We start from the raw sequence: 22,809 nt of genomic DNA, 5'->3' as shown, positions 1-22,809 counted from the left end.
CGGGGGCGTGTGTTTGTGTGTCTGTAAATCTAGCGGATTTTGGTGTTATTGTTTGCTATCTTTTTGCCTCAAAAGATCGGTCGCTTCGAACAGAATGGTTTAACATATTTATGATGCCGGTCCGGTGTCACCTAATGATGGTGCAAAAGTGGCAAAAAAGTAGCTGCGCGCTTCACACCAATCCTCTCTCTCTCTAACGGGAGTTCATCGTGATAGAGCGACGGTGGAGTTCATTATTCTTTGTGCTGCAGATCCTGTATCGTGATTAGAAAGGGTGGCAGAGGATAGACAACATTTCTTGCATAAATCATCCCAAATTGATTCGGAACAGCGCGATACTGCCGGAGCACAATAAATAATGTAAATCACACAAATAATCTTACCGTTTTTGTTGTTGTTTCCATCCTGTTCCATCCAGAATCCAGTTGCTACTACAATGGGACCCACTTTATGGAGGGTTCGATCGTGCCGACCAAGGAACCCTGCCTGATGTGCAAATGTACGGAGAAGACGCTGATCTGCGCGCTGAAGGTTTGTCCAGGTGCGTATTGCATACCCGCTAGGCGCAAAAGCGCAATGTTAACACGTTCTGCTCGCTTGCTTCGCACCACAACACAGAACAACCGATTCCACCGCCGAGGGGATGCATTTTGGTGCATAAGGCCGGTTCCTGTTGCCCGTACCTGCAGTGCTCGAAGCTGAATCTGGCCGTCAAGAACAATGGCGATAGGAAGAAGCTCCACTTTCTGGACTACTACGAAAAGGCGGCCCAGGAGCGGTTTGAAAACCCGAACGCGTACCTGCGCCGCTCCGATGACGACGAGGTGGAAGATAATGGAGGTTCGTCGTTTGATGCCAGTCCGGTTTGCTGGAACGTTTGCTCAGTTTGCTTATCTTCTTTTCTCGATCGGTTGTTTCATTTTCATTGCAGCTTGTATCGTTAACGGCACGGTGTACAAATCGGGCTCGGCCATGGTTAGCTCCACGCTCTGCTCGTACTGCTACTGCATCAACGGGCGGCAGCAGTGCGTGAAGCCGAAGTGTGCCCTGCCGAGCCAAAAGTGTGCCCCGGTGTTTGTGGACTCGGCCTGCTGCCCGATCCGGTACGATTGTAGTGGCAAAACGCCGATCAAAAACGCCGAGCTGGCGACCACGGAGTCGGCCAATCATGTGCGGCGGATTAACAACAAGCACTATCAGCGGATGGCCGAGCGGCGTGGATATCGTAGCAATGGGTGTACCGCTGGTGGACATACCTATCCGGACGGGGAGAAGATGAAGTCGGAAGATCCGTGTGAGGTGTGCTACTGTATCCGGGGGCAGCGCAAGTGTACGCCCAAGAAGTGTGCCCCGACGATTAAGGGTTGTACGCCACGTGTACCGCGTGGGGAGTGCTGTGCGGTGCGCTACGATTGCAGTGAGTAGAAGCTGTTTTTGCCCTTGAAGAATGAATGTTTTATGAGCCATTTTCTTCAATTCCAGAGCACGGAGAGCAGAAACCCTTCGGTCGCAAGATGGAAGATGAGGAAGAGTCGTTTGACTTTTTCTCGATCCTCTTCGGACCCGACCCAGATGCACCGAAGGAAGAGACGAAGAATGCTACTGAAGTGATCGAAGCACCAGTCACTGAAACCGCTCCGGTGAGTACCACTTCGGAGAAGAGTTTCCTCGACCTGCTGCGTGCCGGGCTTGACTTTATCGATGATGCCGGCGAAGATGAGCTGCTACTAAGTACGGCAGCTCCATCAGAAGCAAACACCTTGCTTACCTCAACCGAACTACCACCCGAGCTGCAAACGGTAAAGGTAGAGATCATTCAAGAACCGCAAGCGATCTACATCGAAAAGCCGGACTTTAATTTCCCGGTGCGGAAGATACCGCCGGTACCGATCATGTTTAAACCGCTGCCGAAGATACCGACCCTGCTGATGAACGAACCACAGTTCCAGAATTTGGAGTCGGACTCTTTGCTGAAGGAAAATCCGACTGAAGTGTCGAACTCTCTGTTGGAAACAACGGTGAAGAATGTTCCGACTGTTGGAAGTGACGAGGAGGAGCAAACGGAAGCAACAGAAGCGATCATTTCGACGACTACCGAGGAGAGGACTACTACTCGCACTACAACTACGACCACAGTGGCACCGAGTACGGAAAAATCTACACAGCGAACTACGACCACAACGACGCCGAAACCGACTACGACTACTACTACGACAACGATGGCTCCAACTACTACCACGACAACTACTACTACTTCAACGGCAATGCCGACTACGACTACTACTACTACTACAACGCCTCGTACAACTACTACAAAGCAGACGACTACAGAAGCCCCTACGACGACCACAGAAGCTCCTACGACAACCACGGAACCTCCAACAACTACTACTTTAACCAGTACGACAGTAGTGGCGAAAGCAAAGCCTTTAGAAGATGAAAGTACAATTCTTCCGACAACTACAATAACTCCGACAAAGAAAGCAGAACTGACCACATCTACCACCAACTCTTCTCCTAACACTAAACCTACCGAGAAGATCTCGACTTCTTTGCCTACAAGTACACAAGAAGTTAAGACAACTGCAGAATACATCGAGACCACAACAACACCACCTCCACTACCAACAAAAAAGGAAGTAATGTCTGAAAAACTACTACAAACAACTCCACCACCGGCTGTTAGCCACTCCACTCCAGTCGATGTCGTCATAAAGATCGACCAATTAGTCGACAAACAAACGGTAGAAACCATCCTCAACTCCCTGAATGCAAAGATTGAAAAGGTAACCAAGGTAACGGAGCCGATTGTCACCACAACCATCGCAACCAAGCGACCCAACAACAAGTTTGTTGGATTTGTGCCGGAAAAAATACCCACGACGGTGTTCTCGAGGGTGACCCCGCCGGTGACAACGGAGTCGACCGAATCGACTGTCTTGTTGAATGATCCAACAACATCCGTTACGACGGAGGGTGATATTACTTCCACAATTGAACCGGATGTAACGACTACGCTGCGAGATACAACTACCGATCGACAGTCGGAAGAGATAAGCACCAGCACGCAGCGAATGGAAGAGAGTGAAGAATCGACCACCGTCACTTCAACAGTGCCTTCGGAAACATCGACAATGCAAGAGGAAAGTTCTGCGGAAATGTCCACCGACGTGACAGACACAACGATTGCCAATTCTTACACGGAAACTACACACGAAGAGCCGCGAACAGAGCCGTTTGTAGTTGAGAATAACGATACGGCAACAACGACTGAAACGATCACATCAGTCGCACCGACAAAGCAAGCGCCACCGCCGCCAACACGTCCACCGAACCCATTGAAAGAGAACAATCTCCTCTCGGTACTGCTGAGCGGCCTCTCCAACATATTCGACGCAACGAAGAACGATTCGGGTAAGCAGTCGCAGAAGAATCGTACCGAGTACCGACCCATCACCCCGAAACCGATCCCGATCAGTGGATTCCACAAGGTAAGCAACATACCGTCGATCCTGGAGTCGGACATCGGGATGGATTACGACGAGCCGACGTTGCCACCCAGTCTGCCAAACTTGAAGATCATCCCATTCCTGCCGGCCGATGCGGTGAAAAAGAACGATCCACCGAAGCCGGTCAGCATCGTACCGCCGACGTACACGTACTTCAAGAACCACCCGAACAACTACCCGATCGTGAACGACCCGTACGAGGCACCGCCCAGCGGGTATGGGGTGAGCAATGAGCATGATATCCTACACCCCGGGATGACGTACAAGGCGCCGGGCAAGCCGATGACGGCGGAGTACGAGTACGCGTATGATCCGGCGATCAACTATCCGGCGCTGACGGAGAGCTACGATGTGGATGCAAAGAATGGGTACTACAACACGAAGGTGATCCGCGACAAGTACGATACGGTGGATGACATGGACTACGATTACGATACGGACACGATACACAAGTACGCCGAGCTTCCGGCCAAGCAGGATCTGTTCCAGAACGAGCTGAAGAAGTTTATCCCGACCAAGTACGAGGTACCGCAGGAGGGAACGTACGTGCCGGTGTACGACAAGTATGGGGTGGGCTATCCGGAGAAGAATGTTTATTACACGAACCACAAGGAGCTGGCGTACGGTGCCGGTGCAGAGCTGGACAAGGTACAGGTACAGAGCACGGATAATCCACTGTTCCGGATCGATGGGACGGATATGAGCGGGTTCTCGCCGCCAACGAAAACGGAAGGTAAGCACTCGGCTGATCGGTTGAAGATATGATAGTGTATAACACTTCTTTGTGCTTTCTACAGGTGGATTTGTACCAAAGGAGCCGATAAAGGGTGAGTTTTATTACGAAAGTTACGCGACGACACCGTTCCCGACCGAGCTGACGGACGATCATCATGTGAAGTTACCATACAATGCCACTCCAACTAGTTCCTATGGAGGTAACTTAGTCTAACGACTTCAATTAGAAACTGTTATACACAACAATTCATCAAAATTTCTTCCTTTTCAGTGACTCCATCCAATCCGTTCATTGATGTGATCCGAACGGAGCCGGCACCGCCCCTGATGTCACTGATCGAGGACAAGGAGAAGCTTCTCTCGACACTGCATTCGAAGAATACCTCCCTAGAGGATCTGCTAGGAGATCCAAGCGAGGGAAGCGATGAGTACGAGAAGCAAATCATCTCCATTACGACCGACGCGAACTACCTTTCTTCGATGGCGGAAGAGCACGTGCCAACACAGCGTACGACCTCATCGAAGCCTAACTTTACCGGGTTTGAGTTGAACTTCCCCGTTTCGGTTCATCTCCCCGAGGAGCCCGTGTCGGAAGCAACGAAACCGGCCAGCCCGGCTGAAGCACAGCATAGCGAACCGGAACCGAGTGGAATGTTTAGCTTGGAGAACATGCTCAACTATCTGCTGCGCGAGGAAGATCCTATCAATGAGAATCGGCTGAGGAATGCTAGCAATAGTGAGACAACAGCAGCTGTTAGTGATGGTGTTCCACCGTTCAAAACACTGCCTTCACGACTCACTGCCGTTTACGATCCAACGGTTGGTTTGGAAGCTTCCCTTGGAGATGTGAAACCACCCTCAGATGAGGAACTACACGACGGCACGGTTACTCTCAAAGTGGAGAGTGCCAAAAACGACACAAAAACCCTATACCGACCATCGCTTCTCGATCTACCGTTCCTGAACCCTGGCTTCCACACGAAACCCATCAACCAACCGGACTCGGACCCAGAGACACAGAATGAGCTGGATCGATATGGGTATGGAGGTACTCCCGAGCATCATACCGATCAGTATCAGGTGATTGCTGAAGGTACGCCCAGTGCAAACGCACAATCGTACGTCGTCAACCCGGTGGACATTAACAAGCTGAAGCAGCACCACTCCGAAGGTACGGCGGAGATTACCATGAAGTCGAAGGTGAAGGATACGGTCGGCATACTGAAGCTGGCCGGCTGTAACATCTACGGCCGAATGTACCGGGTGGGACGGATCATTTCCGAGCTTTCTGGTCCGTGCCTGGAGTGCAAGTGTACCGAGGTGGGTGTGCACTGCACGCCCCTAGATTGCCGGAGACGGCGGTAAGCGCAGCCAGCCGACACTACCTAGCAGCTAGATTTAGGGGCGCGTGGCACGGGTAATGCTACATATGTAAGTGTATAGGACTGTACGTGCATGTATGTATGTGTAGTTTCATCGAGTGAACGCGTACCAACGGATGAACGAGGAGCGAGCGAACGGGTGTTACTGTGATTTTCGTGATATTAATCTATAGGTTTAAGCCGCACCGTCTGATACGGTGTCTGGGGCGGAAATGTCTGGGTGTCTTCGAATCGTAGACACGAACCCCTCTTTATCACAGTGAAGTGGAGCTGTAGGGTAGGCAGGTTAAGACAATGAATAACATTCAGGTTAGGGTGAGCTTGTAATCCATTTCCTTACTGTCCGGGTACGAATCCGGAAGTCTTACCTTAAGTTTTGCGTAGCCAACTACACCGGAAGCGTTATTCGATTGGTGTCGGCCTCTGTCGGGCCCGAATACGACTTGGATATCGCTTCTGGGAAGCGTGTTTGGCAGCGGTAACGGTATTAGCTGGTAGAGTGGTCTAAAGATGTAATGCATAACTCTATGCACCACCTGTTCGGATGTAAGACGAATAAACGAATCACACTGATAGCGTCGTATTAAATATGTCATAAAAAAACGTTTGTTTTGGTCATTCTTACTTATTCTTACTCTACATGGTAGCTTTGAATAGATCATTGGGCGTTTTTTTTTCAAAACTTAACTTATGCGTTGACTAATTTGCGATTGACTAATCTGGGCGCCTAGAGTATCTGAATCACATGGCTTCGTTCGAGGTTGTACAGCACGGTACCAACTAACCAGGCTAGCAGCAGTACGACTGCCAGATAGCGCAGGGATCGAAACATCACGATCGCTTTGGACGCCTCTGGCTCCACCTTGGGCCGATAGATGACGAACCCTATGAGGAGACCACAAAGCGCACCACTAATGTGAGCTGCCACACCGATGCGTGGCTGAAGGTTTCCTTTGGTAAGGCAGTGGCGTATCGAGTACAGCACGTCGCTAATGCACAGCATCAGCACGGCAATCAGCCGATAGTAGCGGTAGGATAGCGTGCGGAAGTTCTACACGTAATTGATGTAGAAAAAGGATATTAGATGAAGGAAGAATGCGTTTTGGAATGAAGGAAAGACTTACCATCATGATATGTGGTATGTGGCTCATCAGTAAACAGTACACGCCCGCGGAAGCACCCACCATCAGCGACGGCTCGAACACGGAAGCACCCAAACCGCCGGCAACGATGCCAGCGAAGTAGACGAGCAGCACCTTACCGTGGCCCTGTTCCGTTTCCAGGGGAAATGCTACTAAAAGCTGGGGATAAAAAGGGAGAAGAGAACCTGTGGTAAGAAAGAAATACGCCTAAAGGTATGCAACTAACAAAAAAAACTATGAGATCCTACACCACGGGATGACGTACAAGGCGCCGGACAACTAAAAAGTGCTCTATTGCTTCAATGCATGCTCGTTATTTCTTTGTTAAAGTAAACTGCTTTTGTTTCAAATAAAGGGCATTTGTTTAATGCTAAGCCATAATTAGTTTTGATCAAATTTGTACAATTTAATGCAGTGCAAAATATCGCAAGGGATTTTAGTAAATATAACGCCTAAAGGTATGTAATTGGTGAGGCAAAATCACAGTGTGGCGCTTATTTATGCCACTGTTTAATTGAAACGATCTTCATAATAGTGTATCAACAATTTAAGCAAAGTATCCACTAAGGTATACAAATCATAAGCAAAATATGATATAAATAAGAAAAGAGCATAAATTTAATACTCTTTATCAATTGAAATGGAATTAATCCAAGTGAAGTTATTATACAATTTTAAAGTCATCTAATTTTCAGGCACAACACGCCTAAAAGTATGCAATTCCAGTAAATATATTTATTGGTTTTTCTTTAAATCCAATCGTACTCAATTACCAAAAATGTGTACAGTGGGCGGTCCCGTGGTACAGTCGTCAACTTGAACGACTCAATAACATGCCCGTCATGGGTTCAAGCCCAGAATGGACCGTCCCCCTTAGCAAGGATTGACTATCCGGCTACGTGGTAATGAATTATGTCTCGAAAGCCTGTATAGGCCGGCATGTTCGCGTAGGGCGTTACGCCAAATAGGAGATGAAGGGTACATAATTCTGTTTTACTAACCTGTATAATAATGTTAAGCACCAGATGTACGCGGCCAGCGTGTAGAAACGTATACGTAACAAACCTCCAAACCTGTTCGGGGAGAGTTTTTGAATAATTGAACACACATAACGGCTAACGGTTGAAGGGATTTCAGCAAAGGAACTGCACCTACCTCGTACTGTTTTACGGGTGAGAAGATGAGTTTCTGGTTAATGGCATCGTTACTGTACGTGAAAACTGCTATCTGTAAAAAAAAAGGAAAACGAAATGAGAAAGGTTTGTTAATAATTGTTACGATGATTTTCAGCACCAAATGATTACTTCACTCCAAGGGAGGGTGTGATAGCTAGTTGTTGAAGAGTATTATGATTTTTAGTACGCGCCAGATTGAAATCCAGACCCTTTCATATCGCAGCGTCTTACAAATGATTGCTATCTAAACAAAAAATATCATAAAAAAGTGGACTCAATTCCTAGATCAAAAGCAAACGGCAGCCTGTTCGCAACACGGTACACCAAGCGGAGTGCCAAAAGCGTCGTTAATTTGTTCGACGTGCAGTGGAATAAAAATATGAGCGAAATGGTACAGAATCGAGCCGTATGGTGTTGTGTGCTCGTAAATCTTGAAGATGTTCTAAAGGACCACGGCCACCGCTTTCCACCGTTCTCGAGATCGTTCAAGTTGACGTAGTTTGATTTACGTTTACGACCATCATCGCCCCCACCACCACCAACCAGTAGTGTGTAAAAGCACGTCATCGTGCCAAGGGGTGGAAAACGGGAACCCATCGTGAAAAACCAAAACACCACCTACGGTATCGAATGTCTAACAAATAGTCAAATACGCACCATACGCGCCATACCACCCTGTGACCCGTGGGATTTGGTTGGGGGGAAAAAAGCCAGAGGGGTCCCATTTGTTAGGATTGGTGTTTTTATGAGCATTCGTTTCAGTTACCAGAGAGGCGTAAAATAGCTAAAGCAAAATGGGGATTCATGCTCAATGATTAGCCGTAACATTCCATCGAAATCGAAAATACCTTACCGTCAACCACGGTATTTGGAGCCAACGGGCATTTACGTTACGCTGTAAATTGAGACGTTTTTCGCGCATGGATTGCCCTGAATGTGGAGCCGCTGGAATGGTCCGGCAGTTACGCTAATTATGTCAAACCTTCCCACCAGCGCTTGACTTTGCAGCGACCGCCTCGATCGCGGTCATGCCGGCAGGCCGTGCGTGGCAAATCATTTTCCAAGCAACAAACAAAGTACGTTAGCGGCGTCCAACACCTTGGTTTGGTGCATCCACCACGGTCAGGACAATGGTTGCATCGAACGGAACAGGCCAGAAAATCAGAGCAGCAAAGCACGCAATACGGGCTGCAGCAGTTGGGTGGCTTTCCTCGTTGTTTGGTGCGCGCTCTCGGAAGCCATACACAAGCCATCCCCTGCGGCTGGGGACGTTCTAGTCAGGGTTACAGGCATAAAACGTTTGGTGACACACAAAGAGAGGCACACTGTTCACACTGTTCTACTGACACAATGCGCGCCCGCTCGATTAGTCACAGCCCCACCCGGCGTGTGGCGCAATGTTCCCGAATCACTCCCCGTCGTCATCGTGGCTTTTAATCTCAACGCGATTTACACGCGATGGCGCGACACAGGTTGGTGACGGTGGCGATGCAGCAGCATAAAAGTGCACACCGATGTGCTGATAGATGTGGTGCATTGTCCCACGGGGCAAGCGCGTGAAGTTGTCAACGGCGCGAACGAATCAATCGCTTGCATTAGTCCGGCAACGTGCAACGGCCACAATCGATAGAGTTGTTCCCAATTTACCCATGACCCATTTGGCGAGGCAGTAGGGCAGTGCCGGCAAATATTGGATTTGGTTGCCGTTTTCGTTTGACCGGCGTGTGCACGCGCTCGCCCGCGCCTTTGTTTACATTCCGCTGCAGTTAGTCGTTGTTAGGAATTAGATGCGAAACGACCTAAGAGGGGATGGCAACTGCACTGCACGCTGCACATAATGCGCTGGTCTTTCCACAGATGTTCACAACTGCCAACGTTCGAACACCGGTGGAATGTGTGTTTAGCCACCGAAGCGTTCCCTCAATTAAACACATTGAACAATCTCGGAGGCTTTTTACTTCATCACACGAGCAGTTACGGCCATGAGGCAGCACACCCTTACAAGGATGCTGCTCGGTAGTTGCCTGGGCAAGGGAAACTGCATGCGGTCGCGAAACCTCAGTGCCATCAATCAAGCACTGGCACTGGCCGCTGCAACCCACGAAGGGAGGGGAGTTTGTCATTCTTTACCCAAAAACGGAACGAAACACCTGGGGCTGGGGAGGGAAACTGGCCTACCTGAAGGGAATTGATTGGTCGATCGATAGTTCAATGGCGAAGATTATGCTGCAAATGGACCAGAGCAGAGGGGGCCCACCGAATGCCGAAGGCCGGAGAAACCTTAAGCCTGCATTTTATTGCAATTTTATTCAATCATTGTCTTTCTTTCCAGTGACAACCATGCCATAATTACTTCTGAAAGCAAGGGGGTGACGATAGTGAGATCCTTTCTTGGTCAGAGGCCGGCAAGTCAACTTTGTTTGAAGAAGATCTTGGAATATTTGGGAATAACATTGGAATAAAAACTGAGAATTATGCTTATGTACAAGGACACAAATTTCTAATAAACTGGAGCTAGAGTTGGATTACTTTATATTAGGATTATGCTAGTTTTACAGTAGTTGCCATCTAATTTTGGTTCTCAGGCATCAATTTTTGACTCGAAGGCATCAATTTTTGACAGTGCGCATCAATTTTTGACAGTGCGCATCAATTTTTAACTCGAAGGCATCAATTTTTGATTATTTTTGTCTGTAAGTCATCAATTTTTGACTTTTGTTGCAATCATGATACGTTTTACAAAGTTTTTGAACAGATTGATGACAATTGTAATTTACATCACAAAAAAATTACAAAAACCGTGTAATTTTATTGTTTTTTTTTTTAGACAAAATGATGAAATTTAGAAAATTTCAAAGAGTTTTTTACATCTGAAAATACATGCTATCTTTTTTCACTTCATTAAAATTTCCAAAATAATTAAAAAAAAATTGGAAATTTTTGGAATTTGGAATTTGGAATTAAAAAAATATCTAAAATTGGCACAACAATTGTTTTATTTTTAATTCTATCAATGAAATCATGCAATACTTAACATAACTTTAATAATTTCGGAACACACAGTTTCGTAAATTACTTAAAGTTTTGTAAAAAAAAGCGATTGACTCACAGTCAAATATTGATACCTTAGAGACAAAAATTGATGCACACTGTCAAAAATTGATGGCTTCGAGGCAAAAACTAGGTGAGTTACAGTCAAAATGTAACGGCAACATACAGTAACATCTCCAAAATGTGTATCGCCAAAGATTGCTTTTAATTCAGGAAGGATTTCGATAAAATCCCAAAGTTTCCTATCAAAAACCGAACACCAAACATTGAAGTTTGCCAATCCCTGGCTTCAATGATATGAGCACGGGAAATGGAAATCCACAACAATGAGGTTAGGGTAGCTTGCCAAGACGTGAAGGACACGTGCCAGGGGATGTATCTACACGCTAGCGTAAAGATGCAGGGCAGAATTAGATCTCTGAAGGGGACATTAAATAGCTCTGAAGACTTTAGTTGACAGTGAGAGGGGACACCAAACGAAGAATTGATTGAAGGAAGCAAAAAGAAACATTAAGAAAAGATGTTATCAGCAGGAAAGATGCCTAAGGGTGGACAGTTTTGTTTGTTTGGTTGAGGCCTCTTTAAGATGTGATTCTGAGTCCTCTCGGTAGCATATAGCAAAATATTTGCTTTGCTCATGCTTTGCAAATAGCTGACTTTAAAGCAATATTTACTAAAGCATCAGATGTTACAGCATGGCAACTATTTGAGAACAAACACCGCTTGTTCGTCATGAAAACTGCTCCATGACGATACAGAATTTTCCGAATGAGCAACAAAGAGATCTCTTTTATAAAAAAGTAAAAATCACTCACCCACCTACCCACAAACAAAGGTGATTGTTCCGATGGTATCTCCCAACTACGTTGGACGCAGTCTTCGTCGATACGTAGCGCCCATCTTCGCTTGACTAAACACAATGCAACGCCGCCAGCAACTCGGTACGAATCATCCGGCGTGCAATGCGTAACATAGATTAAATAAATTAATAGACTCGGAACAGTCCGTCCCGTTTCCGTAGGGACGTAAATCTCGGCGCAAATGACGCAAAGGAGGCTGACCTCCACAGACAAGACTCCCCATGCGAAGGGCAAGGTCTAATGCTGTGGTGTTCGATAGTGGCGTTGGTATTGGGGGGTTATTATGTCACACAATCTGTTTCTGAAAATGGCTTGAAAATAGCTACTAATTGAGGGCTTAGTGTCGCTTTGTTTTGGTGCCGTCAATATTGCGCTACAATGGCGAATCAATGCGCCAAAGACAGCAAGCCAACGCGACGTAATCAGATTTCCCCCTCCCCCTTAACGCTCTAATGACTCATTTATCTTGGCTTGTTAGCGCATCAAGCTGCAACCATTTATCAGTCCTCCCCTCCCCTCCAGCCACGGTGCCAGTGTGTCTCGGATAGGGGAATGAGTGGCTCCCAAATAGAAAAAAACAGCATCCCTTAACATACAAGCGTAAACTGCCACACCCTTCTAGCCTGGCCTCACGTACTACCGTGCCTTGCGAATCGATTTTTTCGCCATCCGAATCTTCCCTTTCGTTCTGTGCAACACACAACCAAATCAAGCGTGAGCGTGTGTCCTTTTCACTTCCCTGGAACGCTTTTCTAGGTTAATGTTCTTTTCACTTCGTACGCGTAAACGTAACAAGAGCCCACCCAAGCCGGGTGAAAGTGAAACCATTTGACCGGGACAGCTCAAGACAAGTGGCGCTATGGTACATGCGGTACAGGGAGATTCAGGGATTCGAGGGAAAAATCAGCGCCAAAGGAAAAATCGATATGCAGCGTCTTGTACATATGTGCGAAATATGTGCTAAGAATGGACTGAACTGGGCTGGTTGATTGATCTGGGCATTATAGGGAAGTTTGACCGGAAGAAGCGAACGTTAGCAAAGCAAAGGGTTGGACTGATGGTGTTTATCGTTCGCGAAACAAGGGGCTTTGTGATGTAGATAGCGGAAGAGGACGATAATACAGTAGCTTTGCAAGATTGTCTGCAAATCGTAAACACAGCTATCAAGAAATTCCATTGGGTCGTTAAACCAAAAATAACCGGAGGCTTATCAAAATGTTAGCTTATCAAGCTAGACTGAGCATTTCTGATTGGCATCTGGGTCAAACCGTCACAAAAAAGCCGATGATTCATAAACCGTCACCTCTAACCCGAAGTGTTTAATAAACCAATTTACCATTCAAGGCATCACCTCCAAAACCACAAAAAATCAACGAGGCCACGCGGCCCGTGCCTTAGGCGGTACCGAATCACACCACAATCAAAAATCAAAACTTACCTGCAGGGCACTGACAATCAGCAGACTCCATGGCACGGTCCAAGGACAGCACTGACACAACTGGAGCAACCGACTCGCCGGCCGTTTCCGCTTCCGCCGGTTCGCGTTTCGGTTCGCCGGCCCACCGGCCCACAGTTTGGCATCGCTGTGAGAATCATCGTTACTGGTACAGTCGCCGCTCCCGACCGACCCGGTCGGCGTTACCTGTCCGCTTGTCTTGCCGTGACCGCCACCACCACGCTCGAGATCGATGGAGAAAATGCGCGCCTTCTTCGGGAACACCTGCGCCGTGCAGAGCCGCTCACACTCCAGGCTGGAAGTTTCGCTACCGTCCGAACCGCCCACGGCGCCAAGGAACGGTTCCCGTTCCGATTCTGGCGGGACCCGGTCGGGTATATCACTTTCCATCCAGGCTCGCTGACAGGTGTCGGGTTCGGTGGCGGTTGTGGCTTTCCCCCGATGAACGGGCACTATCCTGGCCGGTGGCATCGGTTTGCGCGAATCGGTCATTGTTTTAGCGGACCGGGAGCACCGGGGGGTTGTGAGGGGAGTTGTGTTTTGGAGGTTTCTTTGGATACGGATACGGTGTACGGTCGATGGCTACTGTGCTTCGTCACATTGGCACGTTTGGTTTTATTTGCAGTTGACGGCGTTATGGCATCGTAGTTGTCTGGGCAGGTGAAATAGTCTACTTTGTTGAGGCGTTCATTATCTCCGATCCGATAAGGCGGTTGATGCGATAGGGTGGTATGTATTAATTGCAACCAAATGCACTGTTTTAGCGCTGATAAGAGTGCGCTAGACTGATGCGAAGGAGTCTATTCGTTGGGGTGCATACACAACCCTGTATCTTAATCCCGGTTCACGATTGACTTCCAATTCAAATCCAATTCTTTGTATGTGTGAGATGATTCAGCATCATCTGAACGCTTGCTTGACAAAACTGCACACACTTCCTGGACTATCTAACAAGGAACTGGTCTCCGTCATTTCCCCTATGAGCAAGACTTTCTTGTTTACATTTCCTTGCTCTCCAGCCGTCCATTAAACTCGCCCGCGTGACATCTTCAAGCCTGCGTCAAAAGTCAAAGGCACCAGATCACTCATCCACAGTACCCCCGCGGGTGGTCAGAACAGATGCGTCCCCGTTTGACGGCGACAAATCGTATGCCTCACTGGCGTATGCCAGCTTCGTTCAGCCGGAGAGTGATAACCTCAGCGAAGGCGAAGAAGTGGGCGCTTTGGCATGGTTGTCGTGCCGCCAGCAGGCCCAGCACCAGGGTTGCACGACATTGGCGGCACACGTTTGTTCCCCGGGTTTGTTGTTTGTTTGTGTGTGCGTTTTTTGCGACTTTGACGTTGTCAATTCTGAAAAAAAATTGATAAGAAAGGGAAAAGAATGCAGAGGATTAATGAATGCTGGTTGCTGGTGTGCAGGCACCATGTCCAATGTCGATCAGCTGGTGTGCATCATTAATGCCGTGAACTTGACAAGAATGTGATGCTTTTTATGTCTGTTCTGGAAGTTCCTATGCCCGTGGAGGACATACAAAAACACACACACGCACTAATTCTGAAAATAATCTCTTTTCCAGTTTTACTGGTGGACCCAATTTGTCGGGCGTAAAATAATTAATTAGTACCTCCAAAAACCTCTCTCCCTTGTGGGAGGTTGTACTTAAAACATACATCAGCGTACGCGTACACTGTTTACACAAGCTGCACTAATGACACAAACCAGCGCATCTTCCGAACCTTTAGTTTTGCCTTCTTTCCACGGTTCCACCGTTTGGAAGAGGAGGGTTCGCCTTTCAATTAGAATAACATTCTCACCGTACGTACGCACGCACGCACGCACGCACGGGGCGGAATATCTGGATGGCACGGCTGAGAATATAATCAATTACGGTCAACTGCATCGACGCCGATGGAGTCGAAACAGATATGTGAGACCCTGTAAGGTCGGCCAGCGAGCGAGGGTGACTTAATTGAACAGCTTAGCCGACACCTTCGCGTGATACGTCCTGCTATGGGAATGCTATCATCTTATTCCTTTTTCTTTCTCCAAAAGTAAATATGGGAGAAGAAAAAAAAACAAATCTATCCAAATAGCCTCTTCGACATCTGATCGTTCACCCTGGAATGGAATGGGCAATGGGAATACCCTGAGCGCGCGGTCCCATATCGTCCATCACTTTGCTGCTAGTTGAAGTTGGCATTCTAGCTCCACTATCGAGCGGGAAAAGTGGGATTATTTATAGAACTACTATTGCGCTAGTGCTCTCAGCCAAACCCGTGACGGCCAACCCGGGCGAGGGAAGCTGTTGGAACCATAAAAAGTGGGTAGCTGGCTCCAAGAAAGCGAAGCAGTCGTGTGACGTTTTCGACCGATCGTCATCATTCGGAGTCGCTCCGGAGTCGTTAAGTCGATTGACAGATGATCTACATTTCTGTGGTTACGCCGTGGCAGGGAGCACAGTCCGCGGAGATATTTCATAATAAGCGCTAGATGGTTGCGGTTTTTTCGGGAGCCTACCCCCGCGAGGGGTCTAAATGGAGGCCAACGAAGGTGCACCTGTCTTGCGATCATTGGAGAACTTATGAACTTATTTCCAATCTTGCGTGCGATCTTTCTGTGTTTTGTGGACAAGATCTCAATGACGTGCAAGGAAACCTTACGCAGTCAGCTCCTCGCTTGGCTGTGGCGTGTCACTAAATCATCGTGATGAATTTGTTTTTTGCTGGCACAACTTGTTGTTCAATCGCGTGCGTGTGGTTTTTCTCTCCGTTCTTTTTAAATGACATTGCGAGGCGCTAATATTTCGTCAATCAAAACCACAAGTGAAAACCAATTTGCTTGGCTGTACAGAACTGCACGCGCGTGTAAGGGTATTGGTTCTTTTTTTTTCTTCTGCAAGGAAGGGTGATCATTAGGCCGAAACTTTTTAGCCAGTTACAGAATGCTGTTTTGGGTCCCCTTTTTTGCCACCGTCGGCTGGCAAATAATTGTTCCACGCCAGGGGTGTTATTTCCAAAACGGTCGGCGGTTTGCACGCTTTTTAAACGGTTCCTACCAGTTGCATGACGAATGGTGGTAATGGTTGACATTTTACCATTTGGTCGTTGAGAAGACAATTCCATTGAGTCATTTGCGAAGACGCGGATATTTTTGCAAGGTTGTAGAAGCAGCGCGTGTGTGGCAATTGATTAGTTTTAAATTGGTATCGATTGAACATGCATATAAAAAAAATACCCAACTATTTAATCAAATTGAGGACAATGGGTAGGAAATCCCAGGAAACATTACGCAGCAGCATCCTATAACGATGCAATCATCGATGGAGAGAGAGAGAGAGTGTTTATTGGATGATTATCTTATTCACAGCCTTTGGTGTTCACCGTCACAGTCGTTATCAGGTACACGGTGGCGGTGCAAATCGAACCACAAACCATGGTTGATTGAAACTTGTAGATTTTAATTAAAAGCCAGCTCCGACAAGCCACAAAGTACAAGCGACAAACTGCTCTTTAAAGTCCTTTAATAATAAAGCGAAACACAAGTCACGTTTTAAAGTACTTTTCACCTGGTACACATAGACACACACACACACACACAAACCAAGCTGTTTCTTTCCAATCAAATGGCTTTGCAAAGAAGCCGAAAAAATGGCTGCAAAATCACAAACACGCGCGCACTACCTTTTCTGTTTACAAAAGGCGTAATCCAATAAAACACCGCGAAACGACGGCTTGCAAGGCAGCGATCTAAACAATTGGCGATAATGATCGATAGAAGTTCGATGGAGCAAAGGGGGGTGCTGATCTATTTTAAACCCCATTTCTTCTCGATGCTCGAAGTGTGCGGCTACGTAAATGTTCACAACACAAATGTTGTGAGTTTGATTTCATTCACGATTTGTGGCATTTTCAAACAACTCTATGACACGTTTTGATAAGCGAACTGTTTGCGAACACTACGAGAACTGCATTATGTTGTGTGTTGTGTTTATAATACAATTTTGGTGAGGACAAGATTTGCTGCCTTCTTTCACACGTTGTTTCCCTTCTTCTCACCTCAACGATCAGTGCAGCAGTTTGTAAAACGCTCCAACCGTTGCTGGATCACTTTATCTCGATCTCGGTGTATCAATTTTTCTCCTCTCCACAAACGCACACACGCAACGGGGTTTTTCAAGAAAAACAAACAAACGGTAAAACAAAAAATCACTGCCTCTTGAAATCACCTATTTTGTGTGTAAATTTTTTCGCGGCTTTTTCCTCCCCACTGCCGCTTTCGCACACGCCACACTGACTGCTACTAGCCGCACACCAGACACACGCGGTTCGCGCAGTTCGACACCGAGGACTGCAAGCCGGCCCCGAGAGCAACATGCAACATTTTCCACAGCAAGCCGTTGCTGCTGGTCTTTAAAAATGCTTCCACTACTAGCACTGATTACCAGCGCCCGTCCATGCTAGAACAGCGACCGGAATAGACTGACTGCTGCTCTGCACCGCGAACACCGCTTAGACCGCGTGTAGTCGTGCGCGGCTGGGGGCTGGGGCAATGCGATGTCAAGACTAGGGAGCGCTCGTAATGCGGCCCGGCCCCTGTTGTCCTCTCCATCCTGCGTTCTGTCTGCCGTTCGGGTGACTGTTTCGCGGCGCTTCCGGTAAATCGCTGCTCGATCGTATTGATCAAATGGCAGGGGTTTTCTGGGGATTGGGTGGCTTTTTGGAATGTGTTTAGTAACAACGAAGGTAAAGATATGGGTTTCAATTCTTCTTCAAAATACATATTAGTACTAGGTTTTATGTGTCTAAATTGCACCATTTAATTCATGTATATCAGGAGCATTGCTTACCAAATCAAATAACATAACGACTTAGTTTAGATGTTGAATTAACATAACATTTCACCTATCTAATTCAAAATATAGTTAAAGTATGTAAAAATCAAACAAATATATGCAAAAGGTTAGAAATTTCATAATTGTTTTAATTTAGTTTAGAAATTACAGTCTAGACCATTTTTATATTGAGTACTTATTTAATATACTATAACTTGGGCTGTTAATTGACTCCACAGTTACATGTTTTCGTACTTGTAAAATTAATAAAATGTACTAAGCAATTCAAAGAGTATATAAACGTTTCGCAGAAAATATAAATTTACAAGAGCTCTTTTAAAAAACAAAATGATTTAATTTGGATTAGTTGTGATTCTAGTAATTTAAATTGAAGCGTTGAGCCTGCCTTAAGCAGCCCTGCCGCTTCTTATTTAACTATATAACTGATCAATTATTGAGCTTGAAGTGAATGTATTAATGTGCAATTTGTTAAACTCGCCGTTTGAGTTTCAGTCAATTTAATTTTAAGTAAATTGTTAATGTAAATTGTCTGTGTACATTGTAAATTTTAATTTATTATTGATCTAATTAGTTTTTATTTAGGTAATATCCAACTAGTATTAAAATATTGTATAATAAACTATAGCTAGAGAACTTTTATACAATTGATTTTAATCTTTTAAAAATATGAATGTTTATTATACATCTCAATCAAAAATTTTTTTCCGATAGCGTTTAAGTTCTAAGCGATAACATGTTTTAAACCATACAAAATCTCAAAAATAATTACCACAGCATATGATGGGCAGAAAAACCCTGCTTACTTAAATGCATGTCGCGTGCGACTTTTTTTTACGACTTCTAGCATTAGTCGTGTGACAAAGTTTAAAAAAAGAAACTCCTTACCTTTAATCGATGGTTTTGAATGATATCATAGGCTTATCCCAAATTAACGTTCAACCGTACCTCACACACAATGTGTCAATGTAATCTTATCAAGACGTTCTCCCCTCGCTAAAGCAAGCTGCCATTGCAATCTGTAGCAAATGATTAAACAGAATTGCTTCAAAAAAGCGTTTTGCCAGCTGTGTTGCTGGTGCAGCCCCAAACATTCGTCACACCAGACGGCACCACAAATAAGGCAATGTCGTTTGGCGGGTCCCCGCTGCAGTCCGAAGCCGGTTTTCCCACGAGTGGCCGTTCGTGTGGTGCGTTTCCGCGTACGCAGCGAAACACACACCGCGGAGAGAAGATGCATTTTTAGAAGAAGTCGTTTAGCTCGTTGTCACGCGTAGTGGTGCAGTTTCAGTGCCCAGTTGCCCACCCCCCCATTGGCGGACCCAGAACGGATAGAACGGATTCTTTCGGTTCTTTGGGTTAAAAATATACATTTGAATGCTTCAACCACGCGGTGTGGAGTGCAATTAGTGCTACGAAAGACTCCTTGGTGGGTTGTCTGCCTGCATGCCAACGCCCTCGCTGTGGGGCATGCCAAGAAGCCGAACTTGGCGTGTGCTTGTGTGTTTGGCGTAGTCCATCGGGGAATCCACTTCCCGTACCACTTTGGTGACACTTGTTCTTGGGGCTCGTTTCAGCCCGGTGCCGGAAATGTGACGTGGGCGATCTTCGTGGGAGATTACGAGCGTGCGTTTGTTTGGTTAGGTTTAACGGCAGTTTTTGCTAGAATCGTTAAGGGAGTAGTGTTTTGCATTCTCCATCACCATTGGGAAAGTGTTGAAAGAGGCGACACTGTATGCGAAGTGCAGCTGTCCCGCTTGGGACGTTCATCCACTGGCTAGGCTATTAAGAACGTTTTTGGGGAACATATTGTACAAGCTGGAGGAACTAAAATGGGAACTCACAACTATTACGGTGTTAGCTGATGAGTGAGATATGCTTCAGCGGAAAGATGACTAATATACATTTAATTACCAATTCTGATTCATCCCCCATGCACGTGCATCCAACGACAGATGCAATAGAATGCAAACAGATCAGCTCTGCACGGGATAAAATTCCAAACAACTTCCTTCGTGTCCAATAAATCTCTCGCACGATCAATGCCAACGACAGCGGTTGGATTAGGCAAATCTCCTTCGATGTAATGCTGAACGAGCTGCCACTGATTTATCGCTGCCTGTTTCCGATCGAACCTAGCTAGCGCACGAGAGATTCCCTTCCAATTTCGACGTTCACCGAAGACCCTTTTTTGGAGTGGGACGATAGGCACGGTTTCAATGTTTATATTTGGCAGTGTTTTTTTCGGTAATTAATAGCACCACCAATACCACCAGTTTTGGTAGACTGAGCGCACTGTGAGGGAAGCGCCAATAAACACATATACACGGATACTCTGCTGGTGATGACATATGCCCGCTTCCCTCCATATCGCCATGCTGCTTAGTAGTCACGGCGTATAACACTTTGACAACCGATTAAGTATTCCATACCGAAGCACCGAAGCTCTTCCAGTCTGGTACGTCTGGCAGCGGGTGCAGGTGATCGCAATGTTCTCTCCCCAAAGATGGCATTCGATTATGTACTGCAGGGTGTGTTTGTTTGTGTGCTAAGAAACAGATTTAGGCGCCGCAAACTACACGCAAGCGTTAGTAGTTGTTGTTTTCGAAACGGATATATCCCGCCTGTGCCGCCAGGAACGGAAGTGTTTTCGTTGGATTTATTGGCGTTATCGTTGTCGCCATTGTTATGAGCAGAGTGTCGATTGCTGGAATCGATCGCACCCGATCGAACGCTCACTGGATGGGGATGACGGAGAGGGGGGTAATTAACGATTCGTGACACGATTCTCCCAGTGCGCACAGGAATCAAAGGGGTATCGTTTTGCGCCACAATACGAACCGATGCGTCATCTGCGTGATCTGCGTGAGCTTGGGAGAACCTATTAATAGGAGAATGGGATGCATTGTTCGAGGTGCTAGACAGTTTGTTTGTTGCGAGTTTTTATGAAACTCCCTTCCCGGTTGGATTGTGTCCCTCGGGATCATTTAGAAGTTATTGTTTTGAATGTGGCGAACGAAGTGGCAGAAGCAGAAGTGAAACCAAAACACCACGCCACTAAATCAATAAAATATTATGATCTCTTCATACGGATTTGGTGGGCTCGTATTCTACCTTCTACCAATCCCTCAATTTCAGTTTCTTCCTTCCGAATATCAGAATGCAGCAAAAGGAAGACCGGGAGGCAACCCCCTCTAGATGAGAAAGTGGGACAAAACTGATGGCATTTCTGTTTCATAAATCTTAGCACCAACTCGTGCACGTGACTCCCCGGGAAAGTGTCGTATGCGCTTAAAAGAGGGAAAGGAAACGGTGCTGATGCTTTATGATAAGTTTGTGGCTACCGTTTATTATGAGGAGAGTCTTTCTTTGCCGTATTCTTCCCAGGAGCAAGACCGTTGTTTCGTGTCCCGTTCACCCCGGCAATCGGTGTGTGGCACGTGCCGCGACAATATGACGACACTGCGGTCGAAACTCGTACGGTGGCGACTCGAGGTCTCGCACTGTGCATTTCCTGTGCTTTTTCTCGATAGGAATGAAAGTGAAAATATGTTACTGGTGCTAATGTATGTTCAGCCTACTATATGTTTCTTATCCTACTTCTTGAGAAAAGATTTCTAACGAGATTAGTGTCTGCTACTGATTGATTGATTGCGTAGCAGGCGATAAGTTAACGCCATTGGTTTGACTTTTGACAATCAATCAAGGGGACGACGTGCTTTGATGGGTCAGAATGACCATTTAAATGAGGATTTTTTAATTCCAACACATCTCACCAATGGCACAAACATTGTTCACCATTAAGATGTTGCCAAGAAACACACAAACAACATTAAAACGTGTCATGTTTGGTGGATTTTTATAGTGTCTTACTTTGAGGGAACAGATTTTTCCTAATGAACTAAAGCATTTCAGGAAGAAAAACAGTGTGTACAGCGTAGGAGTGCAAAACACAAACAAACACGCTTTTAAAAACTTCCTCACACAAGAAGCAAGAACTCTGGATCAAACACATTCCTGGAATGAACTTCCCAGAGGAAGCGAAAAGAATAAAAAGAGAGAGAGAGAGAGACCTATCATAACAAGCACACCGGGACGGTGTGGATTTAAATTTAGAACACTTGTTTGCCCATTAAGAAAAACTTCCCAGCCTGCCTGGCCTCCCTGCACGGTGGCCATGTCAATGTGTGGGCAGAAATGGAACTCAACATACATGTTCCGCATTCTTTCATGATGATTCCCGATGAAAGTGATGAGCATTTGTTTACGGATTCGTTACTTACCGGGTAATGGTGTTCTGTCTGCACGAGTGTTACATTCACCTGTTTCGAAACACAGCCTTCTTTATCACACTTTCGGTATGATCCGGCTTGCTGTCCCTTACTCTGCAGCGCCAATCACCAACAATCTGCACAAATCCATCGCTGATACAGCGCACTGATAACGACACACGCACACGAGGACGGGTGAACCGAAACTGACAGGCGAGACAACGACAGCGAAGAGATGCTGTTGCCCGTGTTGCCTACCATTCAGGCGCGCGCGTACTCCCTACTGTTTCGGTGCTGCCGTATGAATGAAAATCGTACGCATTCCGTGGTTCGGTGCGTAGTTACCATGGCAACGAGGGCTCGTTACAGCATGCAGAA

The 22,809-nt window shown here is 46.4% G+C and overlaps 2 protein-coding genes across 3 annotated transcripts; one reads left to right on the top strand and one right to left on the bottom strand.

Annotated features, from left to right (window-relative positions):
• Positions 1–331: 331 nt before the first annotated feature.
• Positions 332–6,212, top strand: LOC121601993 (the record flags this gene model as incomplete). Its single annotated transcript, XM_041930779.1, has 6 exons — positions 332–541; positions 619–840; positions 932–1,417; positions 1,483–4,242; positions 4,307–4,444; positions 4,516–6,212. Coding segments are annotated over 6 exons (4,910 nt in total), but the record flags the coding sequence as incomplete, so codon positions are not given.
• LOC121601992 (protein rhomboid-like) lies at positions 6,210–22,628 on the bottom strand. 2 transcript variants are annotated; one of them, XM_041930778.1, is made up of 6 exons: positions 22,444–22,628; positions 13,293–14,660; positions 7,924–7,995; positions 7,770–7,841; positions 6,751–6,927; positions 6,210–6,677 (listed from the first exon to the last, which is right to left on the bottom strand). In XM_041930778.1, the coding sequence occupies exons 2-6, from the start codon at positions 13,800–13,802 to the stop codon at positions 6,354–6,356; spliced, it is 1,155 nt and encodes a 384-aa protein (XP_041786712.1). In that variant the 5' UTR covers positions 13,803–14,660; positions 22,444–22,628; the 3' UTR covers positions 6,210–6,353. The 2 variants fall into 2 exon arrangements, with proteins under 2 accessions (XP_041786712.1, XP_041786711.1); XM_041930777.1 differs by lacking the exon at positions 22,444–22,628 and adding an exon at positions 17,367–17,809.
• Between the last annotated feature and the right edge of the window lie 181 nt (positions 22,629–22,809).

This window comes from Anopheles merus, unplaced genomic scaffold, assembly GCF_017562075.2.
Source record: "Anopheles merus strain MAF unplaced genomic scaffold, AmerM5.1 LNR4000261, whole genome shotgun sequence".
Lineage (NCBI taxonomy): Eukaryota > Metazoa > Arthropoda > Insecta > Diptera > Culicidae > Anopheles > Anopheles merus.
This window is presented reverse-complemented; position numbering and strand designations above follow the sequence as displayed.

Coding starts and splice junctions, on each gene's coding strand:
- LOC121601992 (XM_041930778.1), bottom strand. CDS start 13,802: ATGACCGATTCGCGCAAACCGATGCCACCGGCCAGGATAGTGCCCGTT. Junction 7,996..13,292: donor TGATTGTCAGTGCCCTGCAG/GTAAGTTTTGAT, acceptor TTTTTTTTACAG/ATAGCAGTTTTCACGTACAG. Junction 6,928..7,769: donor TGCTTAACATTATTATACAG/GTTAGTAAAACA, acceptor TTTTATCCCCAG/CTTTTAGTAGCATTTCCCCT.